At 45.6% G+C, this 18,351-nt stretch overlaps 1 protein-coding gene across 3 annotated transcripts in view; it reads right to left on the bottom strand.

Moving 5' to 3' along the window:
• The window catches only part of MAPRE2 (microtubule associated protein RP/EB family member 2), a 124,874-nt gene that overhangs the window by 42,540 nt on the left and 63,983 nt on the right, over positions 1-18,351 (bottom strand). For 2 of the 3 annotated variants that reach the window (XM_080920194.1, XM_080920193.1), the window contains one exon: positions 13,474-13,601. The exons of the other annotated variant lie outside the window; for it this stretch is intronic. In XM_080920194.1, coding sequence (XP_080776320.1) covers positions 13,474-13,594 — 121 coding nt within the window. In that variant the 5' untranslated portion in view covers positions 13,595-13,601. The remainder of the gene's footprint in view (positions 1-13,473; positions 13,602-18,351) is intronic. 3 annotated transcript variants of the gene reach the window in all.

Here is an 18,351-nt window from a genome sequence, read left to right as displayed (position 1 = left end):
GCGGATCTCTGAGTCTGAGGCCAGCCTAGTCTACAGAGCTAATTCTAGAACAGCTAGGGCTACACAGAGAAAACAAACAAACAAACAAACAACTGTGGGGCGCCGCCCACACATTCCCACGCATTCGCCATTACAAGATGGCGCTGATATCTGGCTGGAGTTAGCAGTAAACAAGCCATGTGCGCACAGGCTGGGTAACTTCCGTTTCATGAGTTCCGCCTCTTCCGTGGCATCATAGGGCCTGGTGAGTTTCAACCAATCAGGGGGCTCCGCGTCCAAGGCAAGGACTGATCCCTTTATAAGGGGGCGAGCTGGATAGCTCTCTCTCTCTTCTTCCTCTCTTCTTCCTCTCTTCTTCCTCTCTTTCTCCCGTTGGTTTTCGGCCGTCTCGTGGAGCTTGTTCGTCCTGTTCGTCTCCTTGGATTTCTTGGTTTTCTTCGTCTTTTTCGTCACGTGAAGCAAGTACTGGTTTTCCAGAGCAATAAAGTTTACCGCAGAAGGATTCTATTTTGTGTGCCGCGTCGTTCTTGCAGGCGAGACGGTTGCGCGGGACAAACAACAAAACAAACAGAGATGCTACCTAACAAGAACAGTCAGAACCCACGGCCTCTGTTGGGAAGTCTTAGCCGTCAGAAGGTTCACTCTCAGGTACGTGGATCTGGGTTATTTCCTTATCCTGGATACGACATCTGTTCTTGAATCTCACTTTTAACATACCGTGCCACAGCTTCTACAACCCAACCTGGATGACGCTGTAGGAACACCAGGGTGACTTTTTATGAGGCCAGTGTGAGGCCCACACGCCTCCCCTGGTGCTCCATGCCCTACCTCCTGAGGCTTCCCCTGGAAACTCCTTTCATCGTAGGCTTCTCTGCTGTGTCTGGTTCTGCATTAGGACCTGCACACCCTGGGGCCACCTGGAACCTCACGCTCTGCTTCCTTCAGACCGAAGTGCAGAAGGTACTGTCTCAGAGAGGTCCTCTTCACGGCACCGACGGAGGTAGCCCTCCTTCACGCCTTATGACACTCTATTTCTACACTTCGAGTTCTTCGTCTCTGTTAGCTCGAGCTTGTTTGTGCTTCACCTTCTGTGGGATGTACTGTCGGAGACGCTCGCCCCTGGCCCTCGTGCCTTTTGTACCTAAGCACTTAATACTGTATTTGAAATCAGAAGATTCCGGTAACTATCTGGTTAATGAATGAAAGTCAGAGGCTGGGAAACAGCAAATGGAAATGCTACCAAAATCCCCAGTGAGACAGTACAAGAGCTGCTAGATATTCTCTTCAGATTTGGTGTTTCCTTTTTTTAAAGACTAAACAAGTACGAGGCCACGCCTTCAGAGAACGTAAAAGATAAACACTGGAGGAACGAATGCAAGATGAATCAGTGCAGTCAAAGGGGAGGATGTCCACCAAGAGGCTGGTTATAATGTGCTGCCCTCAGAGGCCATCAGCGCAATGTGCTCAGGTTAGGAAAGGCGACAAGCATACAGAAACAGCAAAAAATAAGGGAAACTATCCTGCTTTTCCATAGTGCTGGGCTACATCCAACCCTGAAGCCTTCAGAATGGTTTCAGCCATGACACGGTTAGGGACATGAATTCCAAATGTGCAGTTGGAGGCATCAGAGGAGGGAGGCAGGGTGGACAAGGAACAGTTATATGCTGAAGATCTGGGATCTGACTGGCACCGTTTGTCTGAGAGGACAAGATGCGCGGCACCAGAGGAAATGGGCGTTTTAGATGGAAATTGAAGACCAAGAAAAAAAAAAGCATTTAACAACACAGCTACAGGAGGTTGTATTATACCAGAAATATAAGGAACAAAATCCTCATATGTACATGAAATCTGTTAGTGATTGCACGTGGTTTCCATTGTCCTGAAACCTCACAGAAACCTTATGGCATGTTTTTCTGAGTATGCCATCTTACAAATCTGAGGATGTGCTCAGGGCACCATCAGCTAAACCAGCAAAGCAGAACTTAAACTCTGACCTGAACTTTAGGTTTTTGTTTTTTTATTTTAATTTTTTTGCTATGGCTTCTTAGAAATATAATCTTTAAGTGAAAACTAAATGGCTCAAAGAATTTGGAACTTTTTCTAAATTACAGTTCTAAATGGAATTACAAAGGAAAATTACAAAAGAACGTGTAGCCCAGACTGGCTTGGATACGGATCCTCCTGCCTCAGCCTCTGGATGCTAGGGTTATACAGTATACTACAATATCTAGCAGAGCCTTCAAGCTGGTGTTGGGCGTCAGTTTTCTGCCACCTTGACAAGGTGGCCTCATCTGAGGAGTGAACCCAAGTGAGAAAATGCCCGTGTATGCTCGCTGCAGGCAAGACTGTGGGCATTTTCTTTACCGATGATTGATGTGGATGGGCCCAACCCAGTTGGAATGGCGCCATCCCTGCCTGGTGGTCCTGGAAAGCAAACTGACTAAGCTGTAGGGAGCAAGCCAGTAAGCAGCACTCCTCCATGGCCACATCTTCTGTCCCTGCCTCCAGTTCACTGCTTGAGCTCCTGCCCTGACTTCCCTCAGTGACGGACAAGAACATGGACGTGTAAGTCAAAAAAAAAAACTTTCCTCTTCAAGTTGCTTTCGAGCATGGCTTTTTGTTTGTTTGTTTTACCACAGAAATAGAAAGCAAACTGAAGCACCTGCTTATTATATAGTAGAAAATTAGACTGGCATATTGTAAACCTACTTCAACGTTATAGAATCAGAAGCATTCCATTTAAGTATATACAGTGTGTGCATAATATTAAATAGATGTCTCATTTCGCCTGCGCATGTCTCAGACTCTCGCAAGCACACTTGCTTTCGGCCTCCCCATCTTTTGTTGTGGTTTATGTCAAAGAGGCCCCTCATGTGCAGCATGCCCCCAGGGGCAGCACCAGTTCCTCTCCTCCATGGCGACTTGTTTCTACACACTCCTCTCTGAGCTCCTGATAGTCTCATGACTTAACAATGTAACTTTCCTGCCATCTCGACAGTTGGGTAAGAGAGCAAGATGGATTTGAGACTTTGGTACACCACAGACATGGAGGCCCACTGTGTCTTTGAACCGATGCATCTGTAGGACTGCATCTGCCACCAAAGCCTAAACCTACTGGGGGAAGTGTCCCTGTGGGAAATCAGGGCTGACTAAAGAGGAAAGTGATACTTCAAAACATGGGGTTCTATTTCCAGCAGTCAGCAGAAACCTCTACCCACATACATAGACAGACAGGCAGGCAGGCAGGCAGACAGACGCGCACGCACGTACACACACACACACACACACACGCACACACACACGCTTTATGAGTTCAATTGTGAAGCTGTACACACACACACACACACACACACACACACACACGCTTTATGAGTTCAATTGTGAAGCTGGGGGAGAGTGCTCATTCAGTAAGTGCCAATCCCAAGACGACAGTGTATCCCCTAGAACCCCTGTAAGAACCAGGGTACAGTGGCATGAGATTGTGTCCCCAGTGCGGAGGAGGCAGTAGGAGCAGATCCCTGAAACTCACTGAGCAGCTAGCCTAGCTGAATTGGTGAGTTCCAGTCCTAGTGAGAGACCCTGTCTCAAACAGGAAGGTGGGTAAAGCTCACTGGCTAGCCAGTCTAGCCAGTGGTGAGCTGCAGGTTCAGTAAGAGACAGTATCATCAAGAACAAACAGGAGGATACCCAGTGCTGACCAGTGCACACACACACTTCCACACACATGTACACATACACATACACACTGCAGAGCACCACTCACACCTAGCCTGGCTGCAGAGAATCTGATGACATGGGACAATCGGTGGACATTCTCGGTGGATTAAAGTGCTGCCTATGACATGGGAGACAGAACTTTTCTTCTCTCTTCCAGATGAAATGTCAGGGCAGTAGAATCCAAACTCCCCAGAGTCCTTGGCTAAGACGTAGGGTGGGTATCTTTATTAAGAGATAAGCTTTGGAGAGACCCAGAGAAGGCATAAGAGCTGGAGGCTTACAATATGGACAAGGACTGCTGCTTACGTGTTACTTAAACAAGCAACTTTCCCAGAAACTCACCATTGAAATGGTGCATTAAAAGCCAAAACATTGGTGTCAGGCACACTAACCCCAGCATCAGTGTCACCTGTCTGCTTGTAGGGTTTATCCAACCACCACAACATGGCAGCTGAAGTGTAAGCCTGTTGGTTGAAAACATTAACTGAATTTTTACCTGCTAAGGATTGAGCCAGGCCTAGGTACTTAAGGTGGCCAGTTGTCAACGTGATTTCCATTCAGGCAACATGCTCATCAAAGTTTACTAATGTGTGTGTGTGTGTGTGTGTGTGTGTGTGTGTGTGTGTGTACAAAATGTCACTGGCTTCCACAGAGCTCAGTGTTGAAATTGGAAGCAGAGGTCCGAGTCTGAGACCACAGCTAAAGTTCATTCCAGACCGGGCAGGGGTTGGGTGGGCAGACCTTAACACAAGTCTTTATCACATATAAAAAAAAACAAGTTGGGAAGGTCTATACAAAACCCATGGGAAAAATTTTCAGTTTTCTTACTGGAGTCACAAAGAAAGAAAGTTCCAGAAAGCTCTGACATCACCGCTCTGTCTTCCCACCTGCATTTGGAAGGGGTCTCTACATGCTTGTTCTAATATGGCTTCTAGCTTTCGCAGACAAGGCTTTGCTCTGTCTACTTGTCTGTTTTGGTTTGTTGTTTCCAGACTATAAGACAGGCTGAAACAAGGTACGTTTGATTTAGAGGCAGGATTCTGAAAGGACACGAGTGTCCACATCTAACTTCTGTGGTGACGGGTCACCTTGGAGCAAACGCCCATCTGTAGGTGGCCCACGGGGATGGCCCCTCTGCTTATTGGTGAATGAAAAACTAATAAACTCCTGGGGATGGTGGCACATTCCTTTAATCCCAGCACTTGGAGGCAGAGGCAGATGGATTTCCATGAATTCAAAGCCAGCCTGGTCTACACAGTGAGTTTCAAGACAGCCAGAGTTACACAGTGAGTCCCCTAAAACATTCTTCCCAAGGAAAATGGTCTCATTTTAAGGGGCAAGTAACTGAGGTTTCAAAGGTCAGAAGAACACGGAAATACAGAATTCAGGAAAACAGAGAAAATGTGACAGAAAACCCAGCAAACCCACAGAGCAACAGCAAGTACAAAATAAATACAGGGACTCAGATGTGCTAAGTGAGTCAGGGGAAGACTAGAGAGAACTGGCCATCGTCCCACAGTCAGGGTCAAGTCAACTCAGCATCGGTTTTAGTCTTCCAGGTTCTTTGCTGAGGGCAGTCAGGAAGCAAGGAGAAAGGGGGCGCATCGGGAGCCCTCAAAGTGGAACTCTGAGCGCATGAAAGATGGGATGATGTGAATTGGCCAGCACACGCCTCCCCCATAGGACATTCCTTTGCTTTCAGAGGTTCCTGTCTCTTGTCATCTCTCTTCAGATGGGAACCACTGTGCCCTTCTCTCTCAGGTCACAGTGACTCACCCCAGGCAAGCTCACTGGCTGTCACAGCGGCAACAGCATCCGTAACAGCAGCTTCCTACAGAAGCCTTCCCCACAGCTCCCCAAGAGGGGCCAAGAAGCTCAAGGTTCAGGAGACTCAGCTTGGCACAGAAGAAGGTCACCGGCAGCAGAGAGCAGCTACCACAAAGCCTCTGTGCTCAGTGTGTTGCACAATGGGAAGCTGTTGTATAATAAGCTGGTTTATTGACATATCCCAGGTTTGTCCCAGGACAGTTTGTTATCTAAGCACAGTTTCAGTAATTGAAGGAACCCAAATTAGCAGGAAGACCTCACGGTATTTACTTTAGGGATTTAGTCAGAGTTAAAGAGGGAGATGTGGTAGGGAAGAGGCAGGAAATTACTGCAGGTTTTTTATTTTTGTTTTTTTGAATAGTGGATTCTAACATCATATTTAAAGTTGACACATGTACTTTCTCTAAAACCTGGTTCCTTTATTTTTATTTTTTTAAAAGTTCTTCCATAAATTGTCACAAATGTCATTCAGAAGACATAGGAATAGAGACCAATCTTCCTGACAGTAACTGAGAGAAACTTCAGGAAACTACACTGGGGCTAATATCACAGCGCTACGCTTCTCACAGTCACAGCGCGAGGCCATACATACATGTGTGTTAAAATCCAAGGAAGAACCACACCCCTGGAAAGGAGGTGACAGAGAGAGGTGACATGCTGTCTGTCACACTTACATAAGAGTTTCAGGGTGGAAGAAACTGCAGCCTCCAGAGTGGTGGTTATCTTAAGCAATCCCCTTCCCTGGCATGCAACCCTAAGATAGCCAAACATTTAGCTGTTACCTCTGATACCTCTTTTCTTTTCCCCATGTCACTTATAAAAACCTATAAATAAAAAACGTAATTCATAGAAAATGGCGAGAAAATGTATCTAAAGAGCTGTAAGACGTGGACATGCCTGACTTGATCTTTACAATGTGCAGACACTGAAGCCAACTGGTGATTCAGACGTCACCAGGCGTGCCCTGCTCATTAGTGCTGAGAACTGTCTGACAGCAAGAAAGGCTGGGCACCTCTTGTTGGCCAGGGATCTCCTCCTCCCTCTGCTTTGTCTGTGGATAAGCTGACAGAGCGGATGAGAGCTCTGGATAGAAATGTGGCGGAGAGACTGCAAGCCAAGGGACAGGTCTTGGCTGGGTTTGATCTGTACTGCTTTAGCTGGGACCTCAGATGCTGGCCATGCTCAGCTTGTACTGAGTCAACCCCTGCTGACTTAAGGAGCAAAGAGGACAGTAATGGTAGTTAAAGCATCCACCTTTCCTCAGCTTGAGCTATGTCCATGTTAGGAGGCCTCTTCTCAACATTTGAGCTTCCCTTCATAGTAGCATCAGCCATTTGCCAAATCCTCATGGCCACTTGGTCAAGGACCTAAACAAGATGAAGACAAATCTTTCTTTTCCTTGAACGCAGTGCTCACTACCTGAAACAATACTGTGCGTGCTGCTTCAGGCCCAAATACACACAACAGACGTCTTATGTGCACAGATGTCTTATGTGCACAGATGTCTTATGTGCACACTTCCTAGGTAAGACACCAGACTGGCTCCCTGCCTCAAACTTTCTATCCTAAAAGTCTCTTGTGACACTGAAGACACCATTTCATTTTCTTCAAAGCTTAGTCCAAGGTTGCCTTTTGCAGACACCTTTTCTGTTCTCCACGTAGGACTCTCACTGGACTGGCTGAGGGAGCCCAGTGGCAGATGGACGTGCAGTCTAGTTAGATGTTCTGCCTGGCTGGCGGGTGAGCAGTCTTTAAGATTGATGCTGTGTATAGAATGGGTAAGCACTCGCTCTAAGACACTGGTTCATCTGTTGGAAAACAACCAAAGGGTCTCCAGTTCTTAGGGCATTGCTCAGAAAAGTATAGAGGTGATTACATCAAGGTAAACTCATCTGTAAAGGAAATGACTGTCTGAGGTCTCCTCAAATATACATTCTTCCTGTATATTAAAAAAAAAAAACCTCTTTATCGGTTTTAAACTGAAAGGAGAAAAGGAAAATAAGAATGAAAACAAGAATTCAAGATAATGTTTTATAAGGAGCATATTCATCACGTCACATTACTGACATCTTGAGAAAAAAAAATCCAAAATAACTTTCAGTATATTGGAACATATTTTTCTCTTGTAAGGAAACTGGTTTTTATAGACCCTGTGAATGATTTCAAAATAGGCAATGTCTTTATGTGTTTGAGAGGCAAGAATTATAGGCCAGGCTTGGTGGCGTACCTATAATTTCGGCATGTAGGAGGCAGAGGGAGAATTCAAAGTTCAAGACCAACCTCGTGTATTGAGTGAAATTTTGTCTAAATAAAACACCATCACCATCGTAACAAGTATAAGCCCCAACCAAACAACCAAAATATACAAAACGCAAACCAAAAGACAAAACAAAACAAAGATACAGGTAGTATTTTAGGCCATGTGTGGTCTTGTATGCCCATAATCAAAGTATCTGAGAGATTACCAAATCCTAACCACTAGATCACCAGGGGCACACTTGGGTAGATGAGGCAGGAGGATTGAAAGTTGGAGGCCAGCCTAAGTTAATTAGGGAGACTGTCCTAAAACAAAACACAACCAAGTAAAAACAAGCACAAAAGACATGTCACAAATCAGAGACAAAGTCACAAGGGAGGGGCTCTAAGGCTGCCACACTTAAGACCTACTCAACAAGTCTTAAACCTACAGGTTCTCCAAGGCTTCCCATACCCCGTAAGAGGCCATTGATGTCCTGCAGCCAGAGCCTCAGGCCCAAAAGTCAGTGGAGTTTATGCCAGGGCTCCCATTAGCTCCACACTGTGCTCTGATGAACACATTTCTCCTCTCTAAGCACACATACAGGTTGGTGGCTCAGGGACAGAGAGAGCCCAGCATGGAAACAGGAAAGTTGCAAATCTGTGAAGATTATACATCTATTGCATACAGTACATGTTCCCCAGGTAACGGAAAATAATGAGAGCAAAACACAGGCTACAACTAAGGATATTGCTTTCTACAAATTCCTCTAATTGTTTTTGCGATTTATTACGAATTCACAACTTATCAGTTTACGTTTCTAATAATGTCATCAATTTTTGTTTATTCCTGTTAGCAATGAGATGTTTTCAAGTTTAACATGGATGTGTCTTCTTTGACTTGTCACTAAATATGTATTTACATACACACACACACACACACACACACACACAGAGAGAGGGGGGGGGAGAGAGAGAGAGAGAGAGAGAGAGAGAGAGAGAGAGAGAGAGAGAGAGAGAGAGAGAGAGATTTCAAGGAAACAAGTATATGTTACACATTTCAGGCCATCCATCTTCTCCTAGCTGTTGGTTTCAATTTGTCTTCATTAATGGTGCTTATCACCATGATGAAGGGAAGAATCTGAACTCGGGATGCAGGGATGGATGTCAGAACCAACAGTCATTGACCCTACCCAGTTTTCTGAAGCCTAGGTGTGCCTGTTTTGTTCCTCCAAAGAAGTTAGGTTCCCCGAGATCTCACACACCTCAGTGGCTTCGAACCACTGTTCACACAGCCGTGCACTTCATGAATCCAAAGCCTGAGTATACGAAAGCACATTTCTGAAGGCCAGGGACACAGGCTACCCTGGTTTGGGGAGGCTGTGCACTGAAGAAACACAGCCCCCTGTGTGGGTTCCTACACACTGAGCACCCCCACCTGCCTACCTCTAGGAGGAGGACAGCCTTTCTGGGGTGTTTCTTGAATAGCTGCCACTCAGTCACTCAGGAGCACCCTGCCACACCCAAGAACCTGACGGCCTTCGCTCCACCCCTTTGTTTAACATTCTCCTTTCACAGGTCCATCTCTCCTCAGAGGCACTTACTGCCATGGTTTCGTCTTTTATGGACAGGGCTCCAAGGACAATAATCTTGCCCTATTTGTCTCAGGGCTCAAAATGTGTCTTGCTGAATAAAGCTCTGCTAATGGCCAGACCAGCACGCATAGCAAGAAGACGGGGTGCAGATGCGGTGACTGTGCCCAGGTTCAAACATCCCAACGTGCAAAAAATAAAATAAAATAAAATAATAAAATAAAATAAAAAAAACTCCTAGTACTAGTCTGGTAAGTCAAGGTGAATGCATACTGCTACACACACACACACACACACACACACACACACACACACACACACACACTTCAGGGCAAAACACCAAACCAAACTAAGCCCCTCCAATCCCACCAACTCATGTTCATCTTCAATAACAAAAGTGTCAAGATACTGGGAATATCCAAATTATAAGGGAAGAAGAAACCCTCACATTTTAACTCTCTCTACTCAAGAAAAAAAAAAAAAAAAAAGCTACACTGAGCCAGTGGAGACTCCAGCAAGTCACCCTCCGGCTAGACCATGCCTGGACGTGGCCCATGTGACTTGTTATCCGTCTTTCTCCAACTATTTGGTATGCTGAAGCCAAGTAAATGGATTTTGAAATTAGCTGGTCAAATAAAATTAGGGAGAAAAAAAAAAAAAAAAAACAAACCCAGGCTAGACAAAAATCTCTACGCAACGCCGCTGTGCAGATACCATCCCGTCAGTAAACTATGACCTGACCACAGCCCCATCATAAAATGGCTCACTTTCTCACAGAAGACAGCAAACATCTCTTTTCACAAAGCTAGGTGAGCTGCTGGGCCTGCTGACACCGAGGGCTGGCCCTACTTGGTTTCAACAGGAGAGTCGGTAGGATCAGCCCTACTAAATTTAGCCTCTGAGCTGATTTCATCCCTAACCTGTCTTCTCCGCTGACAGGAGCGAGTAGGCGCAGGGGACACTGTGCTGGGCTAGAACCAACCTAGTTAACGAGCACAGATCTGCAGCCAAAAATGGTCACAAAGAACTTACTACCGTCACAGGAATGACTCGCACCGGGGCAAAGCAGAGAGGGCCTGTCCTTCAGGTTCCATGCCCAACGCCCACACCTCTGCAAAGCAAATGTGTTCCAAATACTGTATTCCTTTCCACTGCTCACATCTCAAGAGCAGTAAATGTAACTACAATTTCATCAGCCAAATCCAAAAGCGCCCAGAATAAGAAAATACCAGGAATGTGATCCAACCCAAAGCCTGAACCAGTCTGGAGAATCACATATTGAATGTGAATCAAACCATGATCATTTTTTTTTCTACCTTTAAAAAATAGTCAATCAAGAAAAATATTTTTAGATTTCAAAGATGCTTTCATTTAAATGACATTTTATTTAAATAGTCAGATGCGCAGGAACACGAGTGAGCCTTCTACCAGCCACAGCGCCAGTACAGGGCTGAGTGATGATCCTGGCTGTCGTCCTGTCAGTTTGGAATGCCTGCTGGTATCTGCTGGGTGCTTCCTGTCCTGGGACGGAGTGGGAAGGAGGAAGAGAATGCACAGGCTGTAGAGAAAGGCCAGCTGGGAAAGCTGGGCTTCCAAGTCACACCCAGCCTAGGGGTGGAGAGTCAAACAGAGCAAAAGGGGCGTGGGCATGGGGTGCAGAAAGGAGGCTGGGGGTGGCAGGAGGGTGAAGGGTGAGGAGATACTATCTTCTGCCGTGAGTCAGACGCCTTCCTGTTCCTTTCCCTGCTCCTTTCCTCACCTTCAACAAGGTGCCTCCAGCCAAGGAAGCCGCTTTTAGGAACATTTAGTACCATACTGACCTTTCTCCATCTCCACTACCTTGGAAACAGGTACTAAGCTGGCTTGAACAAAACACAGGACCCCAGCCCCTGCCCCACTCCTCGGTATATCTTACAAAGCGACAGGAAGCATTTCTAAGCTGGACCGGTGTGGTGAGCACATGGCTCAGCCTCCCACGCCACAAGGGGAACTCAACATGACGAGATTTCAAAGCAGATTTAGGCATCCAGCAGTACAGAATGGATACAGTCCCGCCCCCCCCCCCCCCCCCCGCTCTCCTTGAAACAGACTGCTTTTCTGAGAAATAAATGCAGTCCAAATATGCATACGGATCCATGACCCAGATTTACCGTTCAAAGAAAGTGGTCGTGAAGGTACGCCCTTGGGATAAAATAACGAGGGATGAGTGATTTTCATTATTTCCCAATGTATAACAAGGTATTTCCATGTGACCGAGTTACTTATTTACTTATGATGATGCTGAGGATAGAGCCCAGAGCCGTGCACACATGAAACAAGTGTTGTATCACTGAGCTACGACCAGTGCCGTCCACCACTTTTACCTTAAAGAGCATTTAAGAATGTTTATGTGGAAGAAAGCAATGTCAGATAAAGGCAAAAGGTACAGAAGCAAGTACAGCACCAGCAAACTGAAGAAAAGCTGATGCTCCACCTTTTCACCTTGCCTCATTACAGCTTCATTGTAAAGAACCCCTCCCTCCCTCCCTCCCTCCCTCCCTCCCTCCCTCCCTCCCTCCCTCCCTCTCTCCCTCCCTCCATTTGTCTCAGTGGACTTCTGCACAGTTGGAATCCCATAGATTCTCATCGATGTTTGTTTTAGCCGTGGCTTTGGGGGAGAGCTGCTAGCTAAGACTAAAATGAGAGAGAAGCCACAGGGGAGAAAGAGAAAGGCAGATGGAGAGCCATCAGGTACGGAGTCTAAGTCTTTACAGGATAGTGTTAGGAAAGAACAGTTTGCAGGAACGTGTGCAGGTGACCTGCGTGTGTCTTCCCAGAGCAGACCAGTAAAATCAAACACCGCACGACAAGCCGTAAGGAACCAAAACAAACACCCGAGACACATTATACTCCACACGTCTGAGCATTCCCAAGCACGAGGACAAATGGCTTAGGTCAACCATATTTGGATTTGTTCTCATCCGAGTCCTACCTGCTCTCAATGTCTTCCAGGACAAGAACAGAGAAATGGATTCATAAATAAGTAAATATTAAAACCGCTTCCTCCTGCCAAATGCTATTGCTGAAGGCAAAACTAAACCAAGAGCATGCAAATGGTGGCAGACGGGTGTGGGATGGCTGAGCTGCATTGTTGTGGGCTGACTGCTGGGAGACCCAGGCCCAGGGGCACTGAGAGGACCAAGAGAGCTTTTCAGCAGCTCTCAGATTAGACATGCTCTGGGCAGCTTCCATTTTGAGAACCGATACCTGTCTTTCCACAACATGGACTCACACTTGTTTTCCTCTCAGAGTACTAAAGGCAGGTTAACAGACTGCGACTTTGTTTTTAAAATTGTACCTTCTTTTTGTTTTCAAAGAGGTTTAACTCAATATGAATTCCCTACCAGACCACTCAGTATCAGGTACAGTGTTACGCTGGGCATTAGGCAAAAAGCAAACCACAGGCCTGCTCTTAAGAACTCCTGGTACCTCCTTGGATCATACACAACATGGCAAGTATTATCCTGGATGGGTGGTCAGGGTTTCCCACAGAGCCTGGGGAAGCCTTCCCAGAGTGGACAGTAAGTGAGGCAGATTAAACTGTCAAGAGGATGCTACCGGCGAAAACTATGTGGGCCAAAGGGAATGTGTCTGCAGAGAACCAAGAGCGTTTTGTGGATCTGCGGCTCTGAGGAGAGCAACAGGTAGGATGGATCTGAGAAGGGCGACACACTGGTCATGTGGTCCATGCAAGCCTTGTGTTTATGACACCCATGTCTTGGCCTCCTGAGCAGCTGCGATAGGGCCCTGAACCACCAGGCCAAACTCTACTGTGTTTGGCACCATATGTATGGTGATAATAGGCCGGAGGAGCAGAGGTCAGGAGCCAGCATTACAGAGGGCTATGGCAGACAGCAAGACAGAAGCGGTTCATACACTCATCTGGATGTCTGTGTGTGCTCTCCGATGTTCTCACACACACCCTCCATGTCCCCTTTCATTATGCAGCTATTCTTACACATATGTCCTTGTCTTACCCCAAATATGTCATGTATGGTTCATAAAAATCACATTCAATTGCCAGCAAACACATGGCGTAAATACTAAAAGGATAATCTCTTACCTGAACAGAGCTGTTCCACTTTCGTGTAGTTTAGAGACACGATGTCATTAACCCATGCAATGATGTCATGCCTGCTCATAGTCTCCTGGGTTATCGAGGTAGAATACACATTGACCGCCATTCCCCAACTAGGATAAAACAGATGGAAATAAGTTTATTTACAAGCAAAAGAGTAGCACAGAAGCATCAGAGACGACTGTTAGAGATTACAGCAAAGCTTCTTAACCGTGGGTCCTGACCCTACCTGGTGGGAAGTAAGAATCAGGCATCAGTAAACGGTTTTTGATTGTGCAACAGCCAACAATTAGCTCCTAATCAGATGTGCAATGAACCCAAAGTGTTCGGGCAGTGCTGACCGAGCTGCGTCAGGAGACTTCACTGTGAATGCATGCGAGACACACTCCCTTTCACCCCCCGAGTGGAGGCCTCGAAGTCACTACCGAAGCCTGGTTCACATTCTGAGGCTACTGTGTTTTCCTGAGGGCAGCTGTTTCGATACACATGCAAAGGTTTCTGCTCTTACAGAAACACGCTGACTTACTTACAGAAAACGAGGCTTCTAATCTTTTCCTGCCATTGGTCCTTAGCAGTTAAGTATCTAAATAGTGTATCTTTGGACTGTATTGTGCTCAAATAGGCTTGGTTATCTCATTAATTGTAAAATTTCCTTTTCTGTCTGTTCCTTTTTGTTTTGTTGTTGTTGTTATTTTGAGACAGGGGTTCTGTGTAACAGCCCTGTCTGTCCTGGAACTCCATTTGGAGATAAGCTCAAAGGCATGGAAATTCACCTTCCTATCAGCTTCCCAAGTGCTGGATTAAAGGCATGCATCACCACGCCCAGCTGTCTTTTCTTCTTCAGACAGGGTTTCTCTTCCTCTGGCTGGACTGGAACTCACCGTGAACTGCCTCTATTTCCCATAGCTAAAATCACTGGTAGGAGTCACTGTGCCCAGCTTCATGGTAAGATCACACGTATACGCATGGGCTGTTATAAAGTTCTTTATGGTTCACTGTCATAAATGTTTGGTTTGTGCACCTTCTTGCCTTACCTACCGGGCTGAGCTCAGGTAAGCATTCTCAGGTGGAAGGGGGTTTGCAGTGGGAAGTTTCACCATCTCTAGAGTGTGCAACAGGCCTGACTCACTGAACCCATTGCCCCCCCCCTTCCCACCCACGAGTCCTTTCTAACTGCCTGTTTGGATCACATTTCATGCATTTCTCCTGAGGTGCCACTGCATAGCTCCCCTCTTTAGACGCTTCAGGCTCAGAGATTCTTAATGTGTAATTGAATTTAAAGTCTCACTTTTGACTTTAAGTCTATGTGGAACATTAAGCTACCAGGCTTACAACACTGTACAGCACAACAATCTTGTTTCTTTTCAAATAAGATTTATTTAGTTGTGTGTGTGTGTGTGTGTGTGTGTGTGTGTGTGTGTGTGTGTAGTGCTCATAGAGGAAAGAGGAGGATGCTGGATCACACGGAGCGGGAATTACGGGTGGTTGTGAATGGCTCAGCGTGGGTGCTGGGAACTCTGCAAGAACATGCTGTTGAACACTGCGATATTTGCCTAGATCCACGAACTTCTAAATTAAATACTAAAAATAGTATTCTTAATGAATCATCTCTGAGGATTCCATGAGAGAATTCCCTCTAAGGGAGCCTGAGGTGGATGGTGGGCACATCCCAGAGTAGGCCCAGAGCAGGCCCTGATTGCTTCTTTACACTTTCCGGGTAAATGGGCATGTCCTGATTACTCTATAGCCAAAGGACTTCACCTTTGATTTTGTGAAGTATGACCATGAGGTCACAGAGCACTAGCAAACTTGATATACCTTAGCCCATTACATTTATATCTTGATTGATAAAAGATGCGAGCATCTGCGTGCTTATCTGGGCTGGTTTTTTAGTTCTTTTGATAAAGCCTTTCTTGTTTTCTGGTGTGACAGGATGTTCCAGGCTCTTCTGGTAACTTTCTGACCTAAAGCTGTCGTTTCTCCGAGGGGCCCTGACTTCTTTCTAACAGACAGGACTTGATGATACAGAGGAAGTGATTTAAACATGACTAGATAAAATACCAAAATCTAAAGATTAAAAGGTCTATATATTTACTAAACAATTACTAACCTTGGAGTCGTTTGCTTTGCTTAAGGTGATACCAACCTGCTTCCTGCTTCAAGATATTAAATGAGGAGTTTATAAACATGAAAGCAGCCCCCCCCCCAGATTGGTGGCTCTCGCCTTCCTAAGGTGGCAACCCTTTAATACCCTCACGTGGTGCTTGCCCTCAGCCATAAAATGGTTTCATTGCTACTTTATAACTGTAATTCTGTTACCGTTATGAAATGTAATGTATATATCTCATACGCAAGATATTTGATATGCAGCCCATCCCCCAAGGAGGGTCACCAACCACAGGTTGAGAATCATGGCTCTAAATTCTCTTTCCTGTGAAGACATGAAAATCTGCCAGGGCTGAACCCCAGGTCTGTGACCATGAGTGGAGTGACTTTTCCACACTTCCATCAAAGCGTCCCTTGCTTTTCAGTCAACAGCTTTCACTGTTTCCATGAAAGGCTATTTTACTAAGTGAAACCATTTACCATAACCTAATCACCTGTCACCACCTTCATAAATTCTATAAAGCCTTAGCAAGGATAAATAAATCAAAACTTAAAGTATTTTGGACTGTTTGATAGGATTTCTATATACCGACAACTTCTGGAAGTCCATGTAATTTCCTAATGATTTTTTTCTCATAATAATAAAAAGCCTTTATGCTTCCTGGCAATGGGTCGGCTGAAGGGGAGCTGTCAAGCGCCAGGTGGCGTCCAACCAAGGGTGATGAAAGTTTTGCTCCAGGTGATTTAGAAACAAAACTAAAGTGTGGGGAAGATACAAGCAGATCTGTGTATGACAAACACTGAGTGAACAACGGTCCGTAGTTACAGAAGATTGTGGCTCAGTGGCTAAGAGCACTGGTTGCTCTTCCAGAGGACCCAGGTTCAATTCCCAGCACCCTCAAGACAGTCCACAAATGTCTGTAACTCTAGTTCCGGGAGATTCGACACCCTCACACCAATGCATATACAATTAAATAAATAAAAATTAGTTAAAAAATTACCAAACAGGGAGGGAAGGTGAGTTTAAAACAAATTCTCCAGCCCAGCCACAAGGCAGCACTTCCCGCCCGGGTCACAGATGATGACATTCTCCTGTGGACAGCTGCTCTTGTGTCTATCCACCCACAAATGAGGCACCCTTCGTTTTCACAGAGTTCACTAAGACCAGGGCCAAACAATGAAAGCAGCAGCTTCATTAGTTATCAGCTCCGCCCTCTGCCTAACAGGTCACCACACCTGCAGCCCCTGGGGAAAATAGGTAAGTGGACAGCAGGAGGCAGGAAAACCCATAGAAAGGTAGGAACACGCTAATGTCCACTATATGGACGCATTTCAATGGGTATTTGAATCAACAGCAACAGGATCAATACTAATGTCTGTGAACTCTATGCAGACTAGAGCATTCTTGCAATCTAGATTCTTCCAAACTTTAGAATGATGCTATTTATTAGCTGCCATACAAGGTACTGACGGTCCCAATAGTGTTTTCAAGCAAGGTTTGTTTTTGTTGATTCTTCTCCTGAGTCTTCACCCCACTCCCTGCCCTTCCTGGTGCCCCTTCACCCACAGTAGCCTCCTCTCTGTTTGCATGTCACATGCTCTATTGCCTTCGGTGTCTTCTTCAGTACTTCCACTCAACCCTCCTGACAGTCCTGTTTAGTTTCATGCACACATGTATGTGTATACATACATACATACATACATACATACATACATACATGTATAAAAAGCTAGGATCTACATGAGAGAGAACATGTCTCTGCAAGTCTGTGTTACTTGGCTTAATGGACAGTTGTCCAGGTCCATCCATTTCACTTCTCCTGCATTTCATCTTTCTTGAGAGCTACATAGAATTCCTCTGTGTATGTACTTTTCATTATCCGCTCATCTGATGACGGACATCTAGGTTGGTCCCATTTTCTTGCTGCTTTGAGTAGAGCAACAATAAACATGGATGAACAAGTGTAAATGCAGAGTCCTTTGGGCACGTGTCAAGGACTGGTATTGCTGGGTCATTTGAAGTTCAGTTTTAATTCTTTGAGAAACCTCCACACTAATTTCCATGTTTGTACTTCTTTATACTCCGACCTCTAGTGAACTCACCCTCCAGTCGTTGCTAAGACTTGCTGCTAAGGCCGGTTGCCATCCATTCTCTTGACATGGGCATTCAGGGATCTCAAGACAGCCTCTCTCTCAGTGAGACCGCTCTGTGAGCATCAGACTTTATGGTGTCTTTTGTTAACTGCCCACCCATACATGCCAGCTTTCTGATTTTTTGGCCTGACATCTTTGGCTTGGCATGCCCTCTGCCCTATGGGGAAGTGTCCTTGTGAACATCCAGCAAGCCTGTGCGTGTGTGTGCACGTGTGTGTCTGTGTATGTATGCATGCGTCTCTCTCTGTATGTATGAAAGTCTCTCTGTGTGTCTCGCTCCATATCTCTGTGTGTATATGTATGTATGTGTCCCTCTTCTCTCTCTCTGTTTGTGTGTCTGTGTATATATGCATGCGTCTCTCTCTGTATGTGTGTCTCTCTTCGTATCTCTCTGTATATATGTATATGTGTATATATATATATATATATATATATATATATATATATATATATCTTTCTCCCTCTCTGTGTGTACGTGTGTGTATGTCTCTCTCTCCCTCCCTCCCTCCATCCCTCCCCCTGCCTCTCTCTAGATGTACACATGTCTCTCTCTCTCTCCCTCTCCCTCTCTCTGTGTACATATGTACTGATCTCATCTTTTTT

The sequence above is a fragment of the Micromys minutus genome (genome assembly GCF_963924665.1).
Source record: "Micromys minutus genome assembly, chromosome: 8".
NCBI classification, from domain to species: domain Eukaryota; kingdom Metazoa; phylum Chordata; class Mammalia; order Rodentia; family Muridae; genus Micromys; species Micromys minutus.
The sequence above is the reverse complement of the archived record's forward strand: the minus strand, read 5'-3'. Positions and strand labels throughout refer to the sequence as shown.